The sequence below is a fragment of the Podarcis filfolensis genome (genome assembly GCF_964270895.1).
Source record: "Podarcis filfolensis genome assembly, chromosome: Z".
NCBI classification, from domain to species: domain Eukaryota; kingdom Metazoa; phylum Chordata; class Lepidosauria; order Squamata; family Lacertidae; genus Podarcis; species Podarcis filfolensis.
Window position 1 is genome coordinate 46,732,455 of NC_139617.1, and position 24,311 is coordinate 46,756,765.

At 47.6% G+C, this 24,311-nt stretch overlaps 2 protein-coding genes across 3 annotated transcripts; one reads left to right on the top strand and one right to left on the bottom strand.

Annotated features, from left to right (window-relative positions):
* Positions 1-50: 50 nt before the first annotated feature.
* On the top strand, positions 51-9,787 carry PTRH1 (peptidyl-tRNA hydrolase 1 homolog). The gene is made up of 5 exons (XM_083597460.1): positions 51-185; positions 1,244-1,463; positions 3,766-3,865; positions 5,473-5,518; positions 9,062-9,787. The coding sequence occupies exons 1-5, from the start codon at positions 96-98 to the stop codon at positions 9,287-9,289; spliced, it is 684 nt and encodes a 227-aa protein (XP_083453586.1). The 5' UTR covers positions 51-95; the 3' UTR covers positions 9,290-9,787.
* A 1,667-nt stretch (positions 9,788-11,454) lies between these two features.
* Positions 11,455-23,733, bottom strand: CFAP157 (cilia and flagella associated protein 157). 2 transcript variants are annotated; one of them, XM_083597333.1, is made up of 9 exons: positions 23,444-23,727; positions 22,182-22,453; positions 20,997-21,150; positions 18,434-18,701; positions 16,279-16,409; positions 15,965-16,115; positions 14,973-15,160; positions 12,850-12,997; positions 11,455-11,958 (listed from the first exon to the last, which is right to left on the bottom strand). In XM_083597333.1, the coding sequence occupies exons 1-9, from the start codon at positions 23,596-23,598 to the stop codon at positions 11,854-11,856; spliced, it is 1,572 nt and encodes a 523-aa protein (XP_083453459.1). In that variant the 5' UTR covers positions 23,599-23,727; the 3' UTR covers positions 11,455-11,853. The 2 variants fall into 2 exon arrangements, with proteins under 2 accessions (XP_083453459.1, XP_083453458.1); XM_083597332.1 differs by lacking the exon at positions 11,455-11,958 and having other exon boundaries at positions 11,965-12,997; positions 23,444-23,733.
* Between the last annotated feature and the right edge of the window lie 578 nt (positions 23,734-24,311).

A 24,311-nucleotide genomic window follows, 5' to 3' on the forward strand; every position in this document is an offset into this window, starting at 1 on the left:
ATGAAGGCGGTGAGCCGGCGTTCTCCTCAGAGTGAGGCGAGGACCGGAAGTGTAACAGCAGGGGCGTCTCCGGCAAGGAGGTGGGGGGGAGGCTGATGTTGCCTTTCCGGCCCCTTCGGAAACTCCTTAGTTGGACTATGAATCGCCATGAAGAGGAACTGCGAGCCGTTGGGAAGCGGGTGCTGGTAAGGGGGACGGGGAGCGGGGGGAGAAGACGACGTATTTTGGGGATGTTCCTTCCTGTTCAGGGCAACTGCTTCCGGGTTATAAGTGGGGGGGGGGTCTCAAGCAGTCATAGGGATACAGTCGAATGAAGAGACGGGTGAGCGTCCGGTTCACACATCACTTCCGACTTTGCGTAGAACAGCCCTCCATATGCGGGGTAAGGGTGGCGGAAGTATCGAGAGGCGAATGAAATAAAAGCAAATTGGGCATAGCAGGGGATTGCTACTCAGCAGTATGAGGCAGCGCCTGTGTCTGCCTGTTTGTGTCACATACACAGGTGTACTTACGTTTATTACAGTGGTAAAAAAAAAGAGATACCAAAGTCCTCCTGCTTGCTGCCCCTTTGCCATAGCTGTCAACTTTTCCCTTTTCTTGCGAGGAATCCTATTCGGAATAAGGGAATTTTCCTTAAAAAAAGGAAAACGTTGACAGCTATGCCTGGCGCATATCAAGGGCTTCTGTAGAAGCCGAGGTAGAGGTTATAGAATATTCAGAAAAGCAGCATCTTCAGCAGCTGAAGGATGTTACATATGAATATTCTCCATGCTGACCCACTTGATGTTCATGTAAAGCTTATATATAGGTTTTCTTATTCTCTGTTCTCGAACTGGACTGCCATCTCTGCTGCAATAAATCACTGAGGTGGTGCTTCTCAGATACCTGTGGCCCTAGATATGCAGTTGGACTGTCATAGGCCCCAAAGGTAGATGATTGTGGCTGTGCACATGCCATACACTTAAAACCTCTCACCCCCCCCAAAGGATTGTGGGAATTGTAGTTTGTTTAAAAGGTGCTGGGAATTGTAGAACTGTGAGGTGCAAACTACAGCTTCCAGGATTTGAGGGAAAGGATGTATGCTTTAAATGTATGGTGTGTGTGAGCCGTAGCCTAATAACCGTTGCAGGACTACAGGTTCTCCATTCCTGGCAAGGCGACTTTGGCTATTCACCACCTTACCTTTTCCCTGCACACTGAGCCAGCTTTCCTGCTTACTGTCCTTGATGGGTCTCACTTGCAGGTGGCAGGACTGGGCAATCATGGCCTGTGTGGCACCCGCCATAGTGTGGGCATGGCTGTCCTTAATCACCTGGCTACCAAGCTGAGTGTGGCTGACCAGTGGAGAAAGGACAAGCGTTGTTGTGCGGATGTCGCATTCACCAGCCTGGGAGAGGTGGAGTTGGTGCTGATGAAACCCCGTAGCTTCATGAACATCAACGGCCGTTGCGTAGTCAGTGCTGGTAAGAAACAACCTTTTTATTTTCCTTAACCTGTGCAGCAGAGCTCGTCTTGCCCTCCCTCAGTAAAGTACATGCGCCTACATGGCAGACAGGTAGAAACTGACATGAGGGGAGACCCACCCATAGGCACCCTGGTTCTTACTCAACCCAGCAGAGCAGAGGTGGGAAACTTACCGTGCATGCCTCCAGGTGCCATTGGACTACAGCTGCCACTGTCCCTAGCCATTGGCCATGCTGGCTGGGGCTGATGGGAGTTGCAGTTCAGCCACATCTGGAGGGCCCCAAGTTTCCCCAAGCACTTCAGCAGAGAGTAAGGCATCCTCATTGCCTAGAATGCAAGCGGAGGTATTCTGGCTCATACCTGGAAGCAGAGCTGACCCCACTATGAGCCAAGGTGAGCCACCAAGCTTGGGTGTGGGACTTGGGGGCACCTTTCAGACCAGCAGATTTCTGGGGTCCTTCAAGCCTCCAAGATTTGGCTATTGAGCCCTTTCCAGCCAACTCACCTGCCTCCTCCATTAGAAATTAAGCCTAACATGCTCTTTTCCCACCTCCTGTTGGGAGTGTCAGCAGGAGCCAATGAGGAGGCAGCAAGTTTACGTCTCCTGCTTGTTCACTTGTCAAGGTGAGGTCCAGCCAGAAGAATGGAAAGCATGTTTGTGTGCCTGCCCCGCCCCCCGTGTATGAGTCTAGCTGCAAGTGCCGTTCTGCTCCAGGCTGGTGTGTGTCTTAGGAGGAAGAACAGCACTTCCCACTACCCACCTAAAATTTTCTCATTTTCTCTTCAACATGAAACTACCAGACACTTTTTATTTATTTCTATTTATCTGCCCTCCAGTACTGATGGCGCTACTCTGTTTTATCCTCCCAGCAACCTTGTGGGGTAAAGTAGTATGAGAGATGGGGGCTCAATGCAAAGCCACTTCTTCAGCCTCATAGCTGAGCTGGGATTTGAACCCCACTTCAACATACAACAACAACAACATTTATACCCCACCCATGTGGCTGGGTTTCCCCAGCCACTCGGGTGGCTTCCAGCAGAATATTAAAATACAATGATTCATCAAATATTAAAAGCTTCCCTAAACAGGGCTGCCTTCAGATGTCTTCTAAAAGTCAAATAGTTGTTAATTTCTTTGACATCTGATAGGAGGGTGTTCCACAAGGCTGGTGCCACTGCTGAGAAGGCCCTCTGCCTGGTTCCCTGTAACTTCGCTTCTCACAGTGAGGGAACTGCCAGAAGGCCCTCTGCACTGGACCTCAGTGTCTGGGCTGGACGATGGGGGTGGAGACACTCCTTCAGGTATACTGGGCCGAGACCGTTTAGGGACTTAAAGGTCAGCACCAACACTTTGAATTGTGCCCAGAAACGTAAACTATAGTGAGTCCAACACATCAGGGATGGCAGCTCTGTTGCCCTCCAGATGTTGCTGGACCACATTTCCTATCATCACTGATCATTGGCTGTACTGGTAGGTGCTGATGGAAATTAACAATACAGTGGTACCTCGGATTAAGTACTTAATTCGTTCCGGAGGTCCGTTCTTAACCTGAAACTGTTCTTAACCTGAAGCACCACTTTAGCTAATGGGACCTCCTGCTGCTGCCGTGCTGCCAGAGCACGATTTCTGTTCTCATCCTGAAGCAAAGTTCTTAACCTGAAGCACTATTTCTGGGTAGCCTGAAGCATATGTAACCTGAAGCGTATGTAACCTGGGGTACCACTGCACCCGAGGTGCAGTAATAAAACTGCTAGCGTGTTTGCAAAGCTAAGCAGGGTCTAGTGTGGTTTCAAATTGGATGGAGGATCACATGTTGAGATTCCTGCATTGTAGGGGTTGGACTTGGTGACCCTCGGAGTCCCTTCCAACTCTACGATTCTATGATTCTGTAGCCGGAGGGCCACAAACTTTCCATATGCGCTCTGTGCCGCAGGTTGTGTTTTTCTAATTCTGCCCAGTAGAGGGCAAGCCACCCTGGTTCCTGCAATACCATGAGAGTGTAGCTGGCCAAATATTGAGCTTTCATCTGGAAATGCCATTTGTTCATTGTGTTAGCCTTGAAAGAGATTTTCTCACACAGGGAGATGAGGGCTTTAAGAGAGGAGCAAGTACAGATGTCCTCTTTTGAGGCATTTTGAAATTCTGTTGCTTGTTCGCTGATGTGAGGCAGAGCAGACTCCTGTCCTCAATGATCCTCGCCTGCTGCTTCTGGATTGCATTGTATCTTTTTCTGGCCAAGTAGAGATCTACTTGACTCCCCATTTGACTGAACCTCCTGGAACTTTTTCTCTCTTTTAAAGCGGAGATGTTCAACCTGGGCGCTGAAGATATTTACCTAGTTCACGATGACCTGGACAAGTCCTTGGGAAAGGTCGCCCTGAAGCTGGGAGGCAGCGCAAGGTAACTCTTCATAATTATGAAGCTCCCCATGTACAGAGTTAATAATAATAATAATAATAATAATAATAATAATAATAATAATTTTTATTATTTATACCCCACCCATCTGACAGGGTTGCCCCAGCCATTCTGGGCAGCTTCCAACATATACAAAAACATAATAAAACATTAAACTTTGAAAAGCTTCCCTATACAGGGCTGTCTTCAGATGTCTTCTAATTTTTTATAATTATTTATCTCCTTGACATCTCATGGGAGGGCGTTCCACAGGGTGAGTGCTAAAACCAAAAGGGCCCTTTGTCTGGTTCGCTGTAACTTCACTTCTCACAGTGAGGGAATTGCCAGAAGGCCCTCGGAGCTGCATCTCAGTGTCCAGGCTGGACGAGGGGCCGGGTAGAGACCCTTCTTCAGGTCTACAGGGCCAAGGCCATTTCAGGCTTTACAGGTCAGCACCAACACTCTAAATTGTGCTTGGAAACACACTTGAGAGCCAGTGAAGATACTTTAGGACTGGTGTTATATGGTTCCAGCGGCCACTCCTAGTCACCAGTCCAACTGCTACATTCTGGATTAGTTACCTTCAAACGTAGCCAAACATAGAGCAGTAGTCCAAATGGGAGATAACCAGGGCATGCACCAGTCTGGCGAGACAGTGCACAAGCAGGTAGATGGAGCTGTGTCCAGTTGGCCTGGGCACAGAATTAGCCTGTTTTAATGCATAGGGGAAGAGCAACATGTGTGTGAGATCAGTGGAGTGTGTGTGGATGATGTTGATTTCTGGATGAGAAAAGTGTGGGGATAGAGAAGCTGTATGTCCTTCTAGACCATCCTTTCTCAACCTGTGGGTCCCCAGATGTTGTTGGACTACAACTCCCTCATCCCTGAGCTCTGGCCTTGCTAGCTAGGGGTGATGGGAGTTGTAGTTCAACAACATCTGGGGACCCACAGGTTGAGAAAGGCTGGTCTAAATGCTGCTGGACTCCCAACTCCCAGCAGCCCAGGCCAGCATGGCCAGGGATGGTGGAAGCTGGAGTCCAGCAACATCAGGAAGGACACAAAGGCCAGCAGTGGATGGTGCCAGTGCAGTGACAGCTAATTCTAATTTCATCCCCGTCCTCCTCCCTCTGGAGTTCTGCAAGGACAAAAGTGAGGCTAAGCAGGAAGAAACTGACCAGCCATTCTGCCCCCTAGACTGGTTGTAAGATGGTAAGTAGGTAGGGTCTGGCATGGGGCATGCAGAGGTTCATGGGGCCATGCCCCATTTGCCCAAACCAACCAGCCTCCACTGTTTGTTTCTGACAAGGGATTCTGTGTCTTGGCAGCCACAGGACAAAGTAGAAATTTTGCCAGTGTGCGGTTTTTTTTGACAGGAAGAGGCAGTGAAGCCGCCCACAGCTGTTAAACTTCTGCACTGTTAGATGGCTGCTTCAAGGCACAGTGCCTCTCTTAGGAAAAGGACAGCCACCCTTGTCCTCAAACAGCTTGTTCAGCGTTTTTGGGAATCTTCTGGCCGAGAGGATGTAAATGTTTCTTGGCCCCGTCAGGAATAGGGTTCCTTTGTAGAGAGACTGACCGGAGGCTTAGATGCCTTGCTTCTTTTCTTTCAGAGGTCATAACGGAGTCCGTTCCTGCATCAGCTCCCTGAAATCTGATGTGAGTTGCCGCTTTGGTTCACCCACGTACCACCAAAGAGGACCAATCTTGATTTATTACTGTGACATGAGGTCTTGGTAGTCATCCAAGGATGGGATTCTCGCATATTAGCAGCTGTGTCTGTCTGGAGCTCAGCTTACAGCGGGCGAGAACCCGTGCATGTTTCATGCTTGGCCCCAGGCCGGGGGTGGTGGAGAAAAGAGGTTATTTCAATTGGAAGCAGATGGCTGGCTGCAATCCCAGGACGCCAAACTAAAAAACATTGCGGCCGTCGTCTCCTTGCTAAGCCATAGCCAAAGTTTCTGTCTAGCCAAAGGGCAAAGGCTGGAGGAGACTTTGCAAGCTTGCAAAACCCACAGAGTCGCTGCCAGAGAGAATAACAGACCCTGTATAGAGGAATTATTCACAATTCCTATCAAAGGAGGAAAATCCAATCTTGTAACCAGTCCTTTGTTGGACCATATTGGTTTTATTGTTTTATTGGTGTCTTTTTAAAGATGGAATGAATTCAAGACTGTTGGGTTGGCTTGAAAGCTTGTTACTTCTAATACCAGTTGTTGTCAGATATTTGACTGACTTCATCAGGTTTATGAGGGATTTGCTTTCTCGTCTATCTTCCTCATTTATTTTTAGCTTGCATATAGGATTTGAATCCCCCCTCTCTTTTGCCACAAATGACTTTGAAAACAATGTTCTATTGATAAGATTCACATTAAGATGATTTTCATTTTTTAATTCAGAGATTCTTATGTGAAGATTTGAGCATGGCTTCACTTAAGTCCCAATAACTTGAAGGCGAGCAAATCACAATAATCTTTATCTAAATCTAAGCCTATGTGCTTTAAAATAAAATAAAAATGAAAGCAGCAAAATACAACAGCCCCAGAAAACCAAATAAAAAGACTTCAGATATTCCTTAAAAGTATGAGATGATAGGTGGGAGGCAAAGCCTGTCCTGAAATTACAGCAATGCAGGTACCCCACCAAGAGAAGTGCTGAATCTCAGTAGCAGAGCACCTGCAGGGCAAACACCTGTGAATTGAAGCAGGTGGCGCTGTGGTCTAAACCATCGAGCCACTTGGGCTTGCCAATCGGAAGGTCGGCGGTTCAAATCTCCATGACAGGGTGAGCTCCCGTTGCTCTGCCCCAGCTCCTGCCCACCTAGCAGTTCGAAAGCACACCAGTGCAAGTAGATAAATAGGTACCACTGTGGTGGGAAGGTAAACAGCATTTCCATGTGCTCTGGTTTCTGTCACGGTGTTCCATTGCGCCAGAAGCGGCTTCGTCAGGCTGGCCACATGACCCGGAAAGCTGCCTGTGGACAAACGCTGGCTCCCTCGGCCTGAAAGTGAGATGAGCACTGCAACCCCATAGTCACCTTTGACTGGACCTAACTGTCCAGGGGTCCTTTACCTTTCTACCTTAGGAGAATGTTGGAAGATTCAGGACAGATGAAAGCAAGTGCTTCTTTAAGCAGCACCTAGTTAAGCTATGTTAACCTAGTTAACCATGTAAGATGAGAGTGCTGCTCTTGTGCTTGCATCCTGCTTGCGGGTTTCCCAAAGGTATCTGTTCAGCCCCTGTGAAAACAGGATGCTAGACTAGATGGACCATTGGCCTGATCCAGTAGGCTCTTCCTATATTCTTATGTAATTCTTAGAAGTAAAGCTTCAAGCCCGCCTCAATAGTCTGCTGATTAGTAAAGGCAACCCCTGATCCCCCTTGTGCTGCCTGAGAGGTAACAGCAGAGTGGGAAGGAGGAGGCGGAGAGGGGAGGTTACTTTTTGGAAATTGCCTCTCAGGGAAGATGAGTGAGGGTAGGGCAGGGTTGAGAGAAGCATCTGCTCCTCGCCCCCAGGTCTCTATCCCTCCTCTCCTCTCCCCTCCCCATGCTTATTTGAAGAGGCATGGAAAGAAAGTTGTTGTTGTTGTTTAGCCATTTAGTTGTGTCCAACTCTTCGTGACCCCCTGGACCAGAGCACACCAGGCACTCCTGTCTTCCACTGCCTCCCGCAGTTTGGTCAAACTCATGCTGGTAGCTTCAAGAACACTGTCCAACCATCTCGTCCTCTGTCGTCCCCTTCTCCTTGTGCCCTCCATCTTTCCCAGCATCAGGATCTTTTCCAGGGAGTCTTCTCTTCTCATGAGGTGGCCAAAGGATTGGAGCCTCAGCTTCACGATCTGTCCTTCCAGTGAGCACTCAGGGCTGATTTCCTTAAGAATGGATAGGTTTGATCTTCTTGTAGTCCATGGGACTCTCAAGAGTCTCCTCCAGGACCAGAATTCAAAAGCATCAATTCTTCAGCGATCAGCCTTCTTTATGGTCCAGCTCTCACTTCCATACATCACTACTGGGAAAACCATAGCTTTAACTATACGGACCTTTGTTGGCAAGGTGATGTCTCTGCTTTTTAAGATGCTGTCTAGGTTTGTCATTGCTTTTCTCCAGAAAGTACTTGGGCATAGTAAGAACTTAAGAGCCTGGCTGCTGGATCAGGACAATGCCCCATCACGTCCAGCATCCTGCTCTCCCAGTGGCCAAACAGATGCTGCAGTAGGAAGCCTGTAAGCAGAACCTGAGCGCAACTGCATTCTCCCCACTTGCGGTTCCTAGCAACTGGCATTCAGAAGTAGTGGAGAGAGAACTTAGCCATCACAGTTAGGGGCCACTGGTAGCCTTATCCTCCATGAATTTGTGTCTTTTAAAGCCATCCAAGATGGTGGTCATCACTGCCTCTTAGGGTAAAATATTCCTTAGGTGGACTTGGCATTGTGTAAAAAAGCGCTTTCCTTTGTCTGTCCGGAATCTTCTAGCGTTCAGTTTGCTTGGATGTGCCAGAGTTTTAGTGCGGTGAGAGAGGGAGAAAAACGTTTCTCGCTTCACTTTCTTCATGCTAGGAACTATCTTCTACTCCTCTATCATGTATCTCCCCTGCCCCACACTCACCAGCAAGTGAGGGTTGGACAGGTTAAACACAAAGACTGTCAGCTGCCACTCTCAAACCCTAAGAATTGGGTCACTTCTGTTCAGTCCAAAATATGCAGCCTCAACGTAGACACAACAGCAAACTATGGTTAAGGAAGCTTAACAGTCTTTTCACATGTTGACTGAAATGACCAAAAATCAAATCAAAAACCATGGTTTACAGTCATGTGGGAAACCGTACTCTGAAGCCAGTATTTGAAATTTGCAAACCATGGTTTGATGTGCTGTCTGAATTGACTGACAATCGTTACAACAGTTGCCTCACCTTGGGAGGCCACCACAGCTCTGAGACCAGAGCTCTGAGCAGGTGGGAAATGAAAGCAAGCAAGCAAACTGTTCTGAACTGTAGGTTGTATGACTGTGGTTGTACATTTGGAAGCTATAACCATGGTTTGGGTTATGAAACTGGTTAGGGCAAACCATGGTTCGGTGTGTCTGCTGTTGAATCCAAACACATGATAACTGGTAAGCACCACACCAGCAATTCTGGTGTATGTTATTGGGCAGAACAAAACCAACTCCCCCCCTTTCTCTCTCTCTTTCTCTCCCCGCTTCAGCGTATGGTCCGACTGAGGATAGGGATCGGCCGTCCAGTGGGAGAAGCTGCCGTGGAACACTACGTATTGGGCAGGTTCACCAGAGCTGAGCAAGAGATCTTACCGCAAGTCTTTGAGCAGGCAGTCACAATGCTGCTGGGACACATCCAGCAGAGGAATAACAGCCCAGGGACCCGGATCACTTCTGGGTCACCAGCCAAGACACCTCTTGGGATGGAAGGCGCATAGTAACCGTGAATGCTTTGGGTGTTTGTGAGCCAGTGTTCCCGGAAAGAAAGTATTTGTGGGCTTCTGATTGCCAGAACTTGTGACCTATTAACACATCTGAACCCAGAATTACATGGGAGTCGGATGGGCAGGCAGTGCCCAAGATTCCTGAAGGGAACTGAGACGGGGAAGGCAAACCACCAGAACCCAGCAAATGGATGTTATCAGAGAAACTGCAAGTCTCAGGCTGTGGATATTCCATGCTTATGTGATCTTACCATGCATTGCCTTGCTACCTGGAGTACCCCCCAAATCACAGCTTTTATGGGGAAAACAATCCTTCTAGCCCTCATGAAAGCCAGGACTGAAATCACATGGGCAGCAAGCACCTGGCTGTCACTACTAATTCGCCTTCCGTAAAGCTGGAGTTGGGGGGTGGGGGCTTCAGGGCTTTGCTTTGTACCTTGCCCCTCCATGATGGGAGAACAAATGGCGCAAAATAAGAAAATGCATGTTTAATTTGCATAATTTCTTCTTTTATTCCCCCTACCCCTTGGAACATTGAGTCAGGGTGGGATTTACCAGTTTTATCACAGGAGTGGACTACTTACCACTCTGAGTCACTTTCTCTCCCTTGTGCCTTTCAGCTGCCTTGGAGCAAGTTCCCACTCAGAAAACCCCAGATACTAACCCTTCTTTTGAGTAATACAGCTGACTGAGGGCTCCCCCTAGGACAGGCATGGGAATCCTCAGTCCCAAAAGCCTCTTGGGCCTCTTTATCTGTCCCTTGAACATCTTCAGACCACTCTCTCTTCCCCCAGGCTTCACCACCCTTGCTTTGCAGCTGCCTTTTGTGTTTTTGCCTGGCTGGAATGTGCCCTTGAACCTGTGGCAAAGCTTCTTTCTTGTCTAGGCTGTGGGTCGAGTCATAGGCAATGTATTTGCTGGGTAAGTCAAGTGCAGGCAGCAAAACGGGTTAGGGTGTAGAATAAGAATTGTTGACTCGGGCCCAAACTGGGTCCAAAGTGCTCCAGATATTGCTGGTCACGCAACTCCCATCTTCCTTGACCACTGGGTGCCACCGGAGACACCTCACAGGGTTCCTGTGAGGATAAGATGGGGCTCGTAAACTTGGTCTCAGTATTCAGCCCTGAGCACAGGGCCACTACAGATGTCGTATTTTTTTTCTTGTGTGTTCCTGATCATTTGTGCCCATGACAGTATGAGGGTGGTTATACATAATTCCATTTTCAAGGCTGTTTACACCTGCAAATGTTTCAGGGTGGACATACAGTTTCGCTTCCAGTCAATGCACATCATGTAGCTTCTTGATGCAAAACTGCAACCTCTTATACCACAAATGTTCCAAAGTTGGTGTTTTTGTCTTGCTTTTGTTATGCTGCGGTGCAAAAGGGGCCCTCTGGACTGCAATAATGCAAAAACATCTCATAAGCTTTGCAGGACAACTAATAAGGCAGAATGATGTGTGAACGGTCTAGTATAATTCCACCATTACAGTGGCACCTTGGGTTAAGAACTTAATTTGTTCTGGAGGTACGTTCTTAACCTGAAACTGTTCTTAACCTAAGGTACCACTTTAGCTAATGGGGCTTCCTGCGCCGCTGCCATGCAATTTCTGTTCTCATCCTGAAGCAAAGTTCTTAACCCGAGGTACTATTTCTGGGTTAGCAGAGTCTATAACCTGAAGCGTCTGTAACCTGAAGCGTCTGTAACCCAAGGTACCACTGCAATGCACTTTTGTTGCAACAAAGACCTTAATTGGGAGGAAGCGCATGGGGGGGGGAACGTTCCCCTCCCTTCTCCTACTCCTCATGACAAGCTGCAATGATTACTCGTCCCAGATCTCCAAGCCTAGTAGTTCCCACGCTGTGTAGTATGAGAGAGTGTGGGCATCTTGCAGGGTCCCATGAAGAAAACGTGAATGAAATAATTTTAAAAGCTTTTTGTGAGCTTCCAATGCGCTCACCCATAGACGAGGCTTAGTCCTGCTGGCCACATGACCCGGAAGCTGTATGCCGGCTCCCTCGGCCAATAAAGCGAGATGAGCGCCGCAACCCCAGAGTCGGCCACGACCAGACCTAATGGTCAGGGGTCCCTTTACCTTTAACTTCTACATAAATAAAAGTTTCCTCACACCTCTAAAGAGTAAACCTTGAGTATAAGGGTTGAAGTGTGTCTTCCACTTTAATTCAGAAAGGAAGAAGAAGGTGGGAGCATATATCAGCTACCAGAAAGGCTGGAGGCCTCCTATCCTAGCTGGATCCCACTTTGCAAAGACCTGTTGTCATGTGGGAGCAGTGTGGTGGCCTTGCCCTAGGAAATCCACCCAGCCTTGGAACGTGGTTGGGTTAGAGGGCCGTTTGTGCCTCCTCCTTTGTTTGCTTTCCGTTTCTGACTCAGAGCAGCTCAGTGGCTCTGTAACTTTCCTCAGACAGTTCTGCACTGACCTATTGGGATATAAAAGTCCTCAGAATTCCACCCCGAGTGTCATTATCCCCACAGTGAGGGATAGGTGCTGATGCAAAATGAGAATACTGGATAAAGGGTTGCTTCATCTCCATTCACTATTCCTCCGTTGGCTGCTGTGTAGCCAGTTTCTTACAGACGGCTTTCTCTTGTGGTTTGGTCTCTTCCTCTTTCAGCTCCGTTCTCCATGCTGCTATTAAAGGCTGTGGGGGAAAGGGCAGGTGTTCAGGCTAGGGATGTTAAATCCACACCCCTCACAATTTCACAGATGAAAACACGGATAAATGTACTCATAAAAAACAGGACCAGCCCAATACATTTCAGTGCCTGAGGCAGAGAAGAAGGGTAGTTCTCCACAAAACGATTGGACAGAATAGCACCTGGACGCCTTTATTTATCAGGCTCATTTATATACTCTTCTTGGCATAGAAAATCTGAGGATGCTTTAGAAATTTTGTGGTTTTTTTAAAGAAAAAAGGTGGGAATCTGGGCCAGCCTACCCTACCTCATTGGGTTGTTGTGAGGATAAATGAGGATAAAAACTACAAGCCCCCTCGAGTTCCTTGGAAAGGGTATAAAAGGTGGGATAGAAAAGTAAAAATGAATGAAAATAAAATAAACTCTAGGCTGTGTGCAGCCCATACATATCACCCCATCAGAAGGAAAAGGCTTGTAAGGTCACATCCATACTATGCATTTTTAAAGCAGTATTATACCACTTCAACGGCCGTGGCTTCTCCCCAAAGCATACTGGAAACTCTAGTTGTTAAGGGTGCCAAGATTTGTTAGGGAAGAGAACCATAACACATGGAGGTTCCCAGAAATCTTTGGGGCAGCCATGACAGTTTGTTTACTATTAAATTAAATCCCACCTTTTCTCCTAAGAGTTCAAGCTGGCATACATACTTCTCTCTGTCAATTTTATCCTTGCAACTACCTTGGCTGATAGACCGGTGGCAGCAAATTCCATGCATGTCAGGCATTATTGCTCCAGCCTTCATTCCTGCAAGTGGCTTCCTGGAAGCCATGCTGTTGCCTAGGTTTTGGTTATTGCTTCCCACCTGGGGGCCAATAAGTCCTGATTCCCCACTCACCTCTGTGGCACTAGCGTAAGGCCGGACAGTATCCTCACGGACCTGGGAGATGTTGCGCAGAGATGGCATACTGTGGACAGCATGGGTCCCTGGGATCTTGGCAACATTCATGTGCGACATGATGCGGGAAGGCTTGATAGCAGAGAGGCTGAGAAACAGATATCTACAGTTCCATACCAGTTTGCAAATTTGCTTATTTATTTTACAAAACATTCCTGTGGAAATTCAGCAGCATTTTCCTACCAATTTCCCCTAACACTCAACATTTCTACATGCAATTCTGCCTAACCCACACATTTTCCCAGAATGCTGCTGTCTAACGTGGTTCATTTTCTGCATGTGCTTTCCACTGGTGTATATGCTGTTTCTATGCAAGCTTTTCTCTCTAGAACATGTATTTTTGGCTGGAGAACTACACTGCAGAATTGAAAGAAGCGTGAATTTTGAAGAGTGGCTGCGTTTTGGTTCATGCACTGTTTCAGAAAGTGCAAGAAGAAGAAGAAGAGTTTGGATTTGATATCCCGCCTTTCACTCCCTTTAAGGAGTCTCAAAGTGGCTAACATTCTCCTTTCCCTTCCTCCCCCACAACAAACACTCTGTGAGGTGAGTGAGGCTGAGAGACTTCAGAGAAGTGTGACTGGCCCATGGTCACCCAGTAGCTGCATGTGGAGGAGCGGAGACGCGAACCCGGTTCCCCAGATTACGAGACTACCGCTCTTAACCACTACACCACACTGGCAAGTTTCAAGGTTGTTCTGAAGCAGCACTGGAGCCCATCTAGGCTTGTAAAAATAAAACCCATGTGCTGGAAGGAGTGTGGTGATGTGACTTCCTTTTTCCATGCATGACTTCCTTTTTCCACACAGTAGTATGAGAGTTCTGGGATGAAACATTTGAATCATGTGTACATCTTTGGAGCAGTCCCTTTCAATCCTCATTATGAGAAGTTAATATGCATAAGGAGCCAATCTGCATTTTATTAACAGCAGCCAGGCATGTAACATTTGGGAAGTGGCCATTTCAGATCAAGGCATTGAATATAGAATTTTGGCAACCTGTGGCTCCCCCCCTTTTTCTGCATGTGATAATAAAGGAGAGAGACCTTTTCATCCTCTTTCATCTCAGGAACGCCTGTGGATACGATTATGTAGACTGACAACTTCCATGCTAAGCAGAGGCACAGAGTTTCGCCTAACATTGGGGAGCCCCCATCACGGGCGTCATGACATTTGTTGAGGCTTCCCACTGCTGCCACGAGGCTCAGCAAGGGCTGTTACTGTGGGGCCTGGCCCCTCTAGATTGGAGGGGCTCATCCCAAGAAACTTTGCAGGGGCTGAATACATCTCAGCCCTATAGAATTGGTGCCTATAATGTTAAGTTTATATTGGGAATTGGCATATGACCTATGATTGCTGTAGACTGGGTAGACTGGAATTATTGTCTTTGGTAAGACTATTTTCTTGGATATTAGAATCACAGAGTTCGAAGGCATCCTCAAGGCTCATATAGTTCAACCCCCTTGTTATGTATACAAATTAGAAATTTAATGGTGGGGGAAGAAAGTGTGGATTCCGCAGTTTTGTCTTCCTGTGCTATTTGAATCAAGTTTCCCCTTCCATTCCTATGAGGCAGCTATCTATATTGTATTGCTTCCTTTCACTAAGTAGCTCTGCCTGCTTGTCATTTTACAAGAACGTAACAGGAGGTGGCGGGATGCGGGTGGCGCTGTGGGTTAAACCACTGAGCCTCTTGGGCTTGCCGATCAGAAGGTCGGCAGTTCGAGTTGCCGCAACAGGGTAAGCTCCCATTGCTCGGTCCCTGCTCCTGCCAACCTAGCAGTTCAAAAGCACGTCAAAGTGAAGTAGATAAATAGGTACCGCTCCGGCGGGAAGTTAAATGGCGTTTCCGTGCGCTGCTCTGGTTCGCCAGAAGCGGCTTAGTCATGCTGGCCACATGACCCGGAAGCTGTACGCCGGCTCCCTTGGCCAATAAAGCGAGATGAGTGCCACAACCCCACAGGTGGCCGTGACTGGACCTAATGGTCAGGGGTACCTTTACCTTTACCTTTACCAACAGGCAGTGGCACCCCTCCCAACCCTCATAGATCTCATCCCCTTTCTTACCTGCTGCCCTCCGGGCTGGTAGGTTTGAACACCTTGCTCTCTACATAGAGAGTCCGGAGAAGCTGATTGGCCTCGATGCGTGCGATGCTTCTGTTCAGGAGATTCAAGGTGGCTTGCAGCACATCATTGCGCCTTAAGTGGAACATCACGTCAAAGTGGCCATCCTCATCCTCATCAGATGGGCGTTCCTGTGGGAGTGAAGAAGAAGAACACGGCTGCAAAACCCTCTCAGATTTCCACCATATTTGTTTCCCACACTTTAAATAAAATGCAAAGTTTGAAGTGGGCGAGTATGTGATCCCAGTTTGCCCAGCCCAAATGCTTACAGGAAGCAGACAGTTTAGGTTAGTTCATAGAACTGTAGCCAAGCCCTTGCTCGATGCAGGACCTAAAAAGAAGGAGATCAGCAAGAGTTTGGCTTTTACTAGCTTGATCCTGTTCAGAGAATGGAAGATGGCAGGATCTCCTCTATGGAAAGATGGTTTCAGGCACCAGACCTGTTGGCAAACCAACTCTGTGTTACAAATATTTCTGCAGATGTGACATGAAGGCTGGAAATATCATCCCCACAGTGTGGGAATCACTTGCAAATGACCACAGTGCCTGCAGAAGAGACAGTCAGGTTGTGCATCCACAGCAGTGTCCAGAGAAGGAATGACTGCTGGGAGGAGTGCAGAGAGAATAAATGCCTGGGTGCACCTACAGCAGCACAACTGGACACCTTCCTTTGCCCCAGCTGCAACAAAACATGTCTCTCCCATATCAGTCTCTACAGCCACAGCAGGTGCTGTAACTCTCTGATGGTTTGACTTCATCCCCAAAGGTGCACTCCTCCATTGTCTCCCGAGACAGACAACTCAAATGCAAAGAGATGCAATACTGACCCATAAAAATCAGCCAAAGCTCATAAGGCCAATCAACTTGGATTTTCTTAATGTGGCAAAAGGTCTCAAAACCCTCCCAACAGTGTCCCAATATTCCCAGACACTCACCAGCAGCACTTCCTTGAGGCCCTGGGCAGTGTGCCTGAGGATCCTTTCAGCATTCAGCCGCAGCTGATGCTCCTCTTCAAGGGCCTTTGATTGGCTTTCCTCTTCACTGCTTTTCCGTTGCATCTCCTGCCTCTGCAGAGTCAGCTCCTCTCTGAGTGGGGCAGGAGAAGGCCAGACCAGGAATAGAAACAGGACAGTTAGTCGACAACCAGCAGCGCCTAACCAGGAAAGAAGCCTGGGCAATTAGTTCAGTGAAAAAACTGACTCTGACTCTTGAGAGAGAGAGGGAGAGAGAGAGAGATGCCTGTACTAACTTTAGCGCCACGTTCTGCTGCTCCAGCACCTCATTGGTCTCCTGTGTTTGGGCCATGACCTTCTTCATCTCCATGTACTCTTCCACCTGCGCCTGCAGCTCCTTGCACTTGTTGGTGAGCATCCAGATCATCTGTGTACCAAATATGCACATGTGATAATACCTGTCACACACACAGCTGATCATCAGCCTGCATTCTGCCTTCAGCTGGGTGTGGAAAGGCTCAGCACCATTTGAATATAATATAGTAACTAATATCAGCTTTCCCACAACCTGATGCCCTTCTGGTAATGTTGGACTCCAACTCCCATCATCCCCAGCCAGCAAGAGCAAAGTTGGGGATGATGGGAGTTGGAGTCTAGTAACATCGGAGGCACAAGGTTGGGATGTTAGAGGCAGCCCTGTTTAGGGAAGCTTTTAATGTTTAATAGGTTATTGTATTTTAGTGTTTTGTTGGAAGCCGCCCAGAGTAGCTGGGGGGACCCAGCCAGATGAGCGGGGTATAAATAATAAATAAATAAATATTGTTATTACTATTATTTTTTATCATTTTATTTTATTAAATATGTTTATTATGCCCTTTGCTTAGACACCTGGGCCTATTAGCTGGGTGGATTTACTCAAGTGGTGCACAAAAGCATCAGCCCTGGATCATGTCACTGGCTCTTGTTATCCCGATGAGCAGAAAATGCAACATGGGAGTCAGCTGCTGTTTCATTTTCATGGGTAGTCAATGTAGGGTCCTTCAGATGTTTTGGACTACAGTTCCCATCATCCTTGACCATTGACCATGGTGGTTGAGGCTGATGGGAATTGTACAGAGGTGTCCTGGTCCAAGGCTGCCCAATCAGCATGAAAGGGGAGCTTTCTAACCACTGAAAATAAGTATTCTCACCCTTTGTGCTGATTGGAGCCACTGAGGATGGACCACCAGGGTCACTGTGGAGAAGGTATGCAGGAAGGACACAAAGGAGGACGAGTTTGGCATGCTCCAAAGCTAAGCATTTATCAACACTGAAAACAAAAGGAGCTTCAGTTTCAAGAGATTGGTGTGCAAGTTCTGTTACGTACAATGGAACTTCAGGGAAAGCACAACTTCAGTCACTCCAAAAGTACAGGTGAAACTCGAAAAATTAGAATATTGTGGAAAAGTTCCTTTATTTCAGTCATTCAAATTGAAAGGTATATATGAGATAATATATGAGATAGACTCGTGACATGCAAAGCAAGATATGCCAAGCCTTGATTTGTTATCATTGCGATGATCATGGCGTACAGCTGATGAAAACCACAAATTAACAATCTCAGAAAATTAGAATATTCAAGGAAATCAGCAAAACAAGGATTGCAAATGGAGCAAGATTGGACCTCTGAGAAGTAGAAGCACATCTCGCTTTGCATGTCACGAGTCAATCTCATATATTAGTTTCACCTTTGAAGTTGAATTACTGAAATAAATGAACTTTTCCACGATATTCTAATTTTTCGAGTTTCACCTGTAGCTACTGGAACACTCCAAATAATTTGTCCAGGTACATGATCAGAATACAGTAGATCTAGCTGGAAGGCAGTGCATGGAGGTTCTCATTGATTGTTATTATTATTATTATAAGAATGTAAGAGTCTGCAGGATCAGGCCAATGGCTTGTTTGTTCCAGCATTGTGTTCTCACAGTGGCCAAGACAGGTGACCTAAAGGGAAACCAGAAAGCAGGACCTGAGCACAATAGCAACTTTCCCCTCCTGAGCTTTCCAGCAACTGGCATGGAGAAGCATCGCTGCCTCAAACTGTGGAAGCAGAGTGTGGCCATTCTGGCTGGTAGCCATTGATAGCCTTCTCCTCCCCCACGAATTTGTCCAGTCCTCTTTTAAACCATCCAAGTTGGCGACCATCACTGCCTCCTGTGGGAGCAAGCTCCATAGTTTAGCCAAATGCCACATGAAGAAGTGAACTGTATCTTTTAAAGATGATTGTATGACCTTAGAAGTGGATGCAGCTGTGAAGTTGTGACTACTTTGAAGGGAAGTTCCTGCAGTTCTGAATTACCCACTGTGTTATTGGAGTTGGAGTGCAACAACATTTGGAACGTACCATGCTGGCCACCCCAAGCATAAATTGTGGCCCAGCCCTGCACTTTTGCGAAGGACAATTCTTACCTTCTGGTTGCTGAGACTATTCTGTGCCATCTTTGTCTCGTTTTCCTCCAGCAGCTCCAGCTGCTTCAGAGCTTCTGAGTGGGCCTCCTTGAGCCGCTCGTTCTCTTGGAGGAGCTGGAGGCTCTGCTCGGTTATCTTGGTCAGCTGGAAGCTGATGGTGACATTCTCCCGGATGGTGCGCTTAGTGGTCTCTGCCATCTGGCTGTGGGCCACTTTGCGAAACTCAGCAGCCACTGTATTCACACGGTGCATCATCTCCTTCTTTAACCTGAGAGAGAAAGGAAGAAGAGAAGAAGAGTTTGGATTTGATATCCCGCTTTCTCACTACCCGAAGGAGTCTCAAAGCGGCTAACATTCTCCTCTCCCTTCCTCCCCCACAACAAACACTCTGTGAGTGGGGCTGAGAGACTTCAGAGTAGTGTGACTAGGCCAAGGTCACCCAGCAGCTGCATGTGGAGGAGCAGGGAATCGAACCCAGTTCACCAGATTATGAGTCCACCGCTCTGAACCACTACACCACACTGGCTCATTATCCCAGCATGGAGCTGGCAGTAGGCACAGCTCCTGGCCTTGCAGCTGGGAGGTGGCAAAGGCGGATTGGCCAGTGTCTGAGCCACCTTGGAAGCCCTTTGGAAAGCATCCAAGGATCATCTATCCTACTGCCCCAGGCAACATGTGCCATTTCATGTCATTTGTAATTTCCGTACCACCATAAGGCTGCTGGATCAGGCCAAAGGCCCAACTCATCCAACATACTATCCTCACAATGGCAAACCAGGTGCCTGTTTTCATGCTTTTCTGCATTACAGGATTCAAGGAATTTGCAATCCAGGAAATGACAAAATATATATTTTTTAAAATCACACTGTTGTCCTATAGTAGGGGTGAGTAACCTTTCAACAGCTATGGCCATTCCTGGACCAATAAAGACTTGCCACCGTAGTTCATGCACCGGTTACTTCAAGACTGGATTTCTGCACTGTGCTCTATGTGGGGCTTCCCTCACACTCAATCTGGAAGCTGCAGTTAGTGCAGAATGTTGCAGCACAGTTGCTGACGGGAGTGAGGCCTTGTCAGCATATAACAGCCGTGCTCAGAGGTCTGCACTGATTGTGAATTTGCTACCAGGTCAAGTTCAAAGTGCTACATAAAGCAGAATTGCCTTACCCCACATATGCCCACTTGACCACTTTAATAAGCAGAATTGGCACTACTACAAGTGCCACATAATACCTGTTCTGCATTTGTAAGAAATCGATCACTTCGTGTGGCAGCACCTACACTTTGGAACTCCCTGCCTCTTGAGATTAAGCAGGCGCCTTCAATGTACTCTTTTCGACCTCTGCTAAAAACATTCCTGTTTCAACAACCCTTTCCAGATGCTTAGAATGGAGAGGTAATTTTAATCTGTTCTGGTAATTTAACTTTCATATGTTTGAAAGTAGGGCTGCACATTTTTCTTGATTTTACTGCTTTATTTTTTTTTTGTAAACCACTTTGAGGTTTGTCTGGGTTTTTGTTTGTTTTTTACAACCGGTGAAATAAATAAATGAGAAACAAAAAGAGAGGTTGCCTTCACCAAGCCAGCTATCTCCTGCTCTGACAGGCACTGGCTCTCCAGGTCTCTCACACCACTTGATATTTAGTCCCTTTCCATATACTGAATCTTGGTTACATTAGAACCCCTGATCTGTAGTTTCACAGTGGGGATGTCCGGGTTTGGATAGGCAGGCCATCTCAGCAGAGCATGTCTCCACCCCTGGGCCCACCATTTTGCCTGTAGCTCTTCCCCTCACTACTCTGCCATTGTATTGCTACTAGCTCCAGTTGGCTGAACCATGACATGTATAGGACATTCTATACAAGATCTCAAAGTAGCTGTATTACTACAAAGGAATTTCAAAAATAGACTGGAAAGAGAAGCTGCTGAATTGCAACTCATTACCAAACTTAAAACCATGGAGAGACCTGGTCTGAACAAAGACATTGGATTCTTATCTCATTATACATGACAAAGCCATTTTTCACCTTCTCACCCCTTGCTTTTTCCTGTAAGACCTATTGCAGTCGTTAAGAGTCGTCAACAGGCTCATCACAGCTATCTGCCAACCACCCATTCCCACCACCCTTCTGAGTAATACCCCTCCCCACCTTCTCACTATATAGAAGGATCTGGCAACTTCTGTTTCAGTGTATCTGAAGAAGTGTGCATGCACACGAAAGCTCATACCAAGAACTAACTTGGTTGGTCTTTAAGGTGCTACTGGAAGGAAAAAAATTTTTTTGTTCTGAACCATGAGGTCATTGCAAATAAATAAATAAATAAGAAAGAACAAGAACAATACAGGTCTGCAAAGCCTGTAGTCTGCATGTGTTCCATCCTACTGAACACCTGACACAATGGCGCCCTTGGTCAATCCCAGCCTTCACCAACATGGTGTCTCCCAGATGTTTCAGACTACAACTTACGTCAGCCCCAGCCAGCTGATGGGAGTTGTAGTTCAAAGCATCTGGGGGGCACTAGGTTGGCGAAGGCTGGTCACCCCCATCCCACAGCACACACCTCTCTTTATCAATCACAGCTTTCCTCTCCAGGTTATAGATGTAATCCTTGTGGTCTTCTGCTTGCTTCTTCAGTTGCGCCTCGAGTTCGGCAAACTTCGACATGATCTCATCTTTGTGGATCCTAAAATCCTCCAGGGCAGCCAGCTTGCCACCTAGCGACCAGAAATTCTGACTTTAGGCAATCCCCTTAGGCCCCAGTTATCATACTAGGGTAGGAGCATAGCCAGCTCAATATATTTTGTTACCTGAAATGAACAAGGAAACAGTGCCCATCCCTGTAACCTGTTATGCAGAGGTAGGCTGCCCCTGAACCGGGAGCTCTGTCTCTTTCCCTTTGGTTTTCTAAGTACAGAGCCCAGCCAGGCAGCCAAGTGATCAACTTGGCTGCTCATCTGAGGCAGCCTCCATGTGCCAGGATGGTACTCGTTTGCCCACCCCTCCTTGCCTGCCTGCCTCTACCTACCCTTTTGCCGCCCAAGTGACCTCACCTCAGGAGTGCCATGGAGAACTTTGTGCCCTCACCCAGGTCTTGCACCTGGCCTGACCGCCTGACTCACCAGGACAGCTGCCACCCATCCTCACACCCCTCTCAGCCTGTTTGGGATTTAACTCCTTCCTTGTGCCCAGTTGCTAAAAGGAGGTATCAGTAGGGGCAAGAAAGAGAGGTGCAGCCACGTCCTTCTCCTTGGCACCGTCCCCTGGAGCACTTCTGAGGTCTCTGCAAGGCAGGGAGGCAGGTGGGGCCCCAAATCCAAACCTGCTGCCCCTCCCCTCTCTGCCGCTGAAGCAACTGCCTCATCAAGGCTCCTGGTAGTGCCAACCTAGGTGGGGGTTTGATAGGAGACACACATCTTCTTGCACACGGGTGGTGCTTTTCTGACTACATGGCCAATGGCATTTGCAGCCTGGATTGTGGAATTATGTACACATAGATTAGGAACAACAGAAGTACATGCTCTGATTTTACCTTCAGCATGCTTCAGAAGCTTGGTGTTATTTTCAGTTAACTGAAAATAGAGTTTAAAGTGCTGCAGATCCAAGGCAGGCACTGTCCTGGAAAGCAACTGAAAGCAATTCCTTTCTAGTGTGCTCTACACAGGCACACTCCGCCTGTGGAGCTAAGCAGAGGAGCCTAAACCTCCTTCCCCTTTGCTTTTTCCAAAAAGCGGCCTGGCAGCCTTACTGAGGTTCATATTCTCAGAAGTCAGCTGATCCTTGGTCTCCTGGAACTCGTGCCTCAGCTGGCCTAGCTGGGCCTCAAAGGCGTCCTTCTCTGTGTCTTTGGCTTGCTGGAGTAACTGGAGCTGCTCCGTCAACTCTGCAATCTCGTCGACCCGCTGGTTGAGCGTCTTCTTCAGAAAGGACACAATCTCCTTGTTGTCATGGAGCATCTTCTCGTATTCATTGCGGAAGATCTCCTCGCTCACCTGCATCTCGTCCCATTTCTTCTGGTACCTAAGCAAAAGAAGATCAGTCAAGAGGCAGGAACCCAGAACCCATTCCAAGTGCAGCGGGTTGTAACCCACTAACTTGACACCCAAGAGCAGAGCCATTGAGATGAATGGGCCTAAGGTGGCCATGGCCCATTCATTACGATGGGTGCACTCCAAGTAGGGTTCACATTGGGCACCACCTTAGCATGCAGGAATCCAGCCTCTGCTCCAGTTGTGTGTGTGTGTGTGGGGTGCTCCTTCTGCACAGTGGGGCCCCAGGTAGAGTTGGCTCAGTCAGTAGAGCATGAGACTCTTAAATCTCAGGGTCATCGGGTCAAGCCCCACATTGGGCAAAAAGATTCCTGCATTGCAGGGGGTTGGACTAGATGACCCTTGTGGTCTCTTCCAGCTCTCTGATTCTGTTATGTACTGAGTGGAATAGGATCCAAACTGCAGCAGTCTGATTGGTCCTAGAACAATGGGATCCAAAAGGCAGCAGTCTGATTAGTCCTAGAACAATAGGATTCAGAATGCAGCAGTCTGATTGGTCCTAGAACAATGCAGCAGTAGGATTGGTTGGCAGGAACCACCCAATCATGCTCCAGATAGAAGTGAATCCACAACCTGATTGGCTTACAGTAGAATTCCGGAATTAGCCAATCATGTGCAGCCCATTGTGTAAATAATGTATATAAAGCAGATACTTTGAGGGGACATTCATTCATTCCTCCTCACCACTATGAGCTGAATAAAGAGCATGGAATCACTTTGCGACTCTGAGTATATTTCAGATTCTTTGATACTTCAGCCCCCAAATCCTACCCTGATGGTACCCTTGGCTACCAAGAAAGGGGATGCTTTCTGTATGCCCCATCTAAGGAGCAAACGCATAGCAAAGATTTGTGGAAGTCGGTGTCTATGTGCTGTTCCAGCTGCCCTTCCCTATAGACCTCAAAGAATACAGTGTTCACACACACACACACACACACACACACACACACCCTTTACCCACCGGGCTAGTCGCCCCTCCAGATCTCGGATCTGAATCAAGTAAAACTCCCGGCTGTGCTCAGGTACGATAGCATCATCCAGCTCTGGTTCCTTGGCAGCCTCTTCCTTCTTGCGCCCTCCTCCTCCTCCTCCTCCTCCTTTCTTCTTGGGCGCCATTGGGGTTGCCGGGGTTTTCTCTTGCTGAGAGCGGGAGATTCAGGGATGGCGAGGCCGAAAGGGAATGCCGCCAGGGCCCTTTCAGAGGCAGGATGGTTGTGCTGTCACTAGGGTGGAGGAGATGTACATAGCAACAGTGGGAAGGGGGGCGTGCCCATCTGGAATGAAACCTTAAAGGGCCAGGAAACGTTCCCTCAAAGACACCACAAGCAGTTTCCTTTTGTTTAGAAGGGATAGTTTGGGAAACAGCCCTACCAGAATAATTAACCAATACAGTGGTACCTTGGGTTAAGAACTTAATTTGTTCCGGAGGTCCATTCTTAACCTGAAACCACTTTAGCTAATGGGGCCTCCTGCTGCTGCTGCTCCACCGCTGCACAATTTCTGTTCTCATCCTGAAGCAAAGTTCTTAACATGAAGCACTATTTATGGGTTAGCAGAGTCTGTAACCTGAAGCGTCTGTAACCTGAAGTGTATGTAACCTGAAGTACCACTGTATACGCAAATGGATCCAGATAAAATCCACACTACACCTATAATCTATAATCTAATCTATAACTACTATAGAGTACAGTGGTACCTCGGGTTAAGTACTTAATTTGTTCCGGAGGTCCGTTCTTAACCTGAAACTGTTCCTAACCTGAAGCACCACTTTAGCTAATGGGGCCTCCTGCTGCCGCCGCGCCACCACTGTGCGATTTCTGTTCTCATCC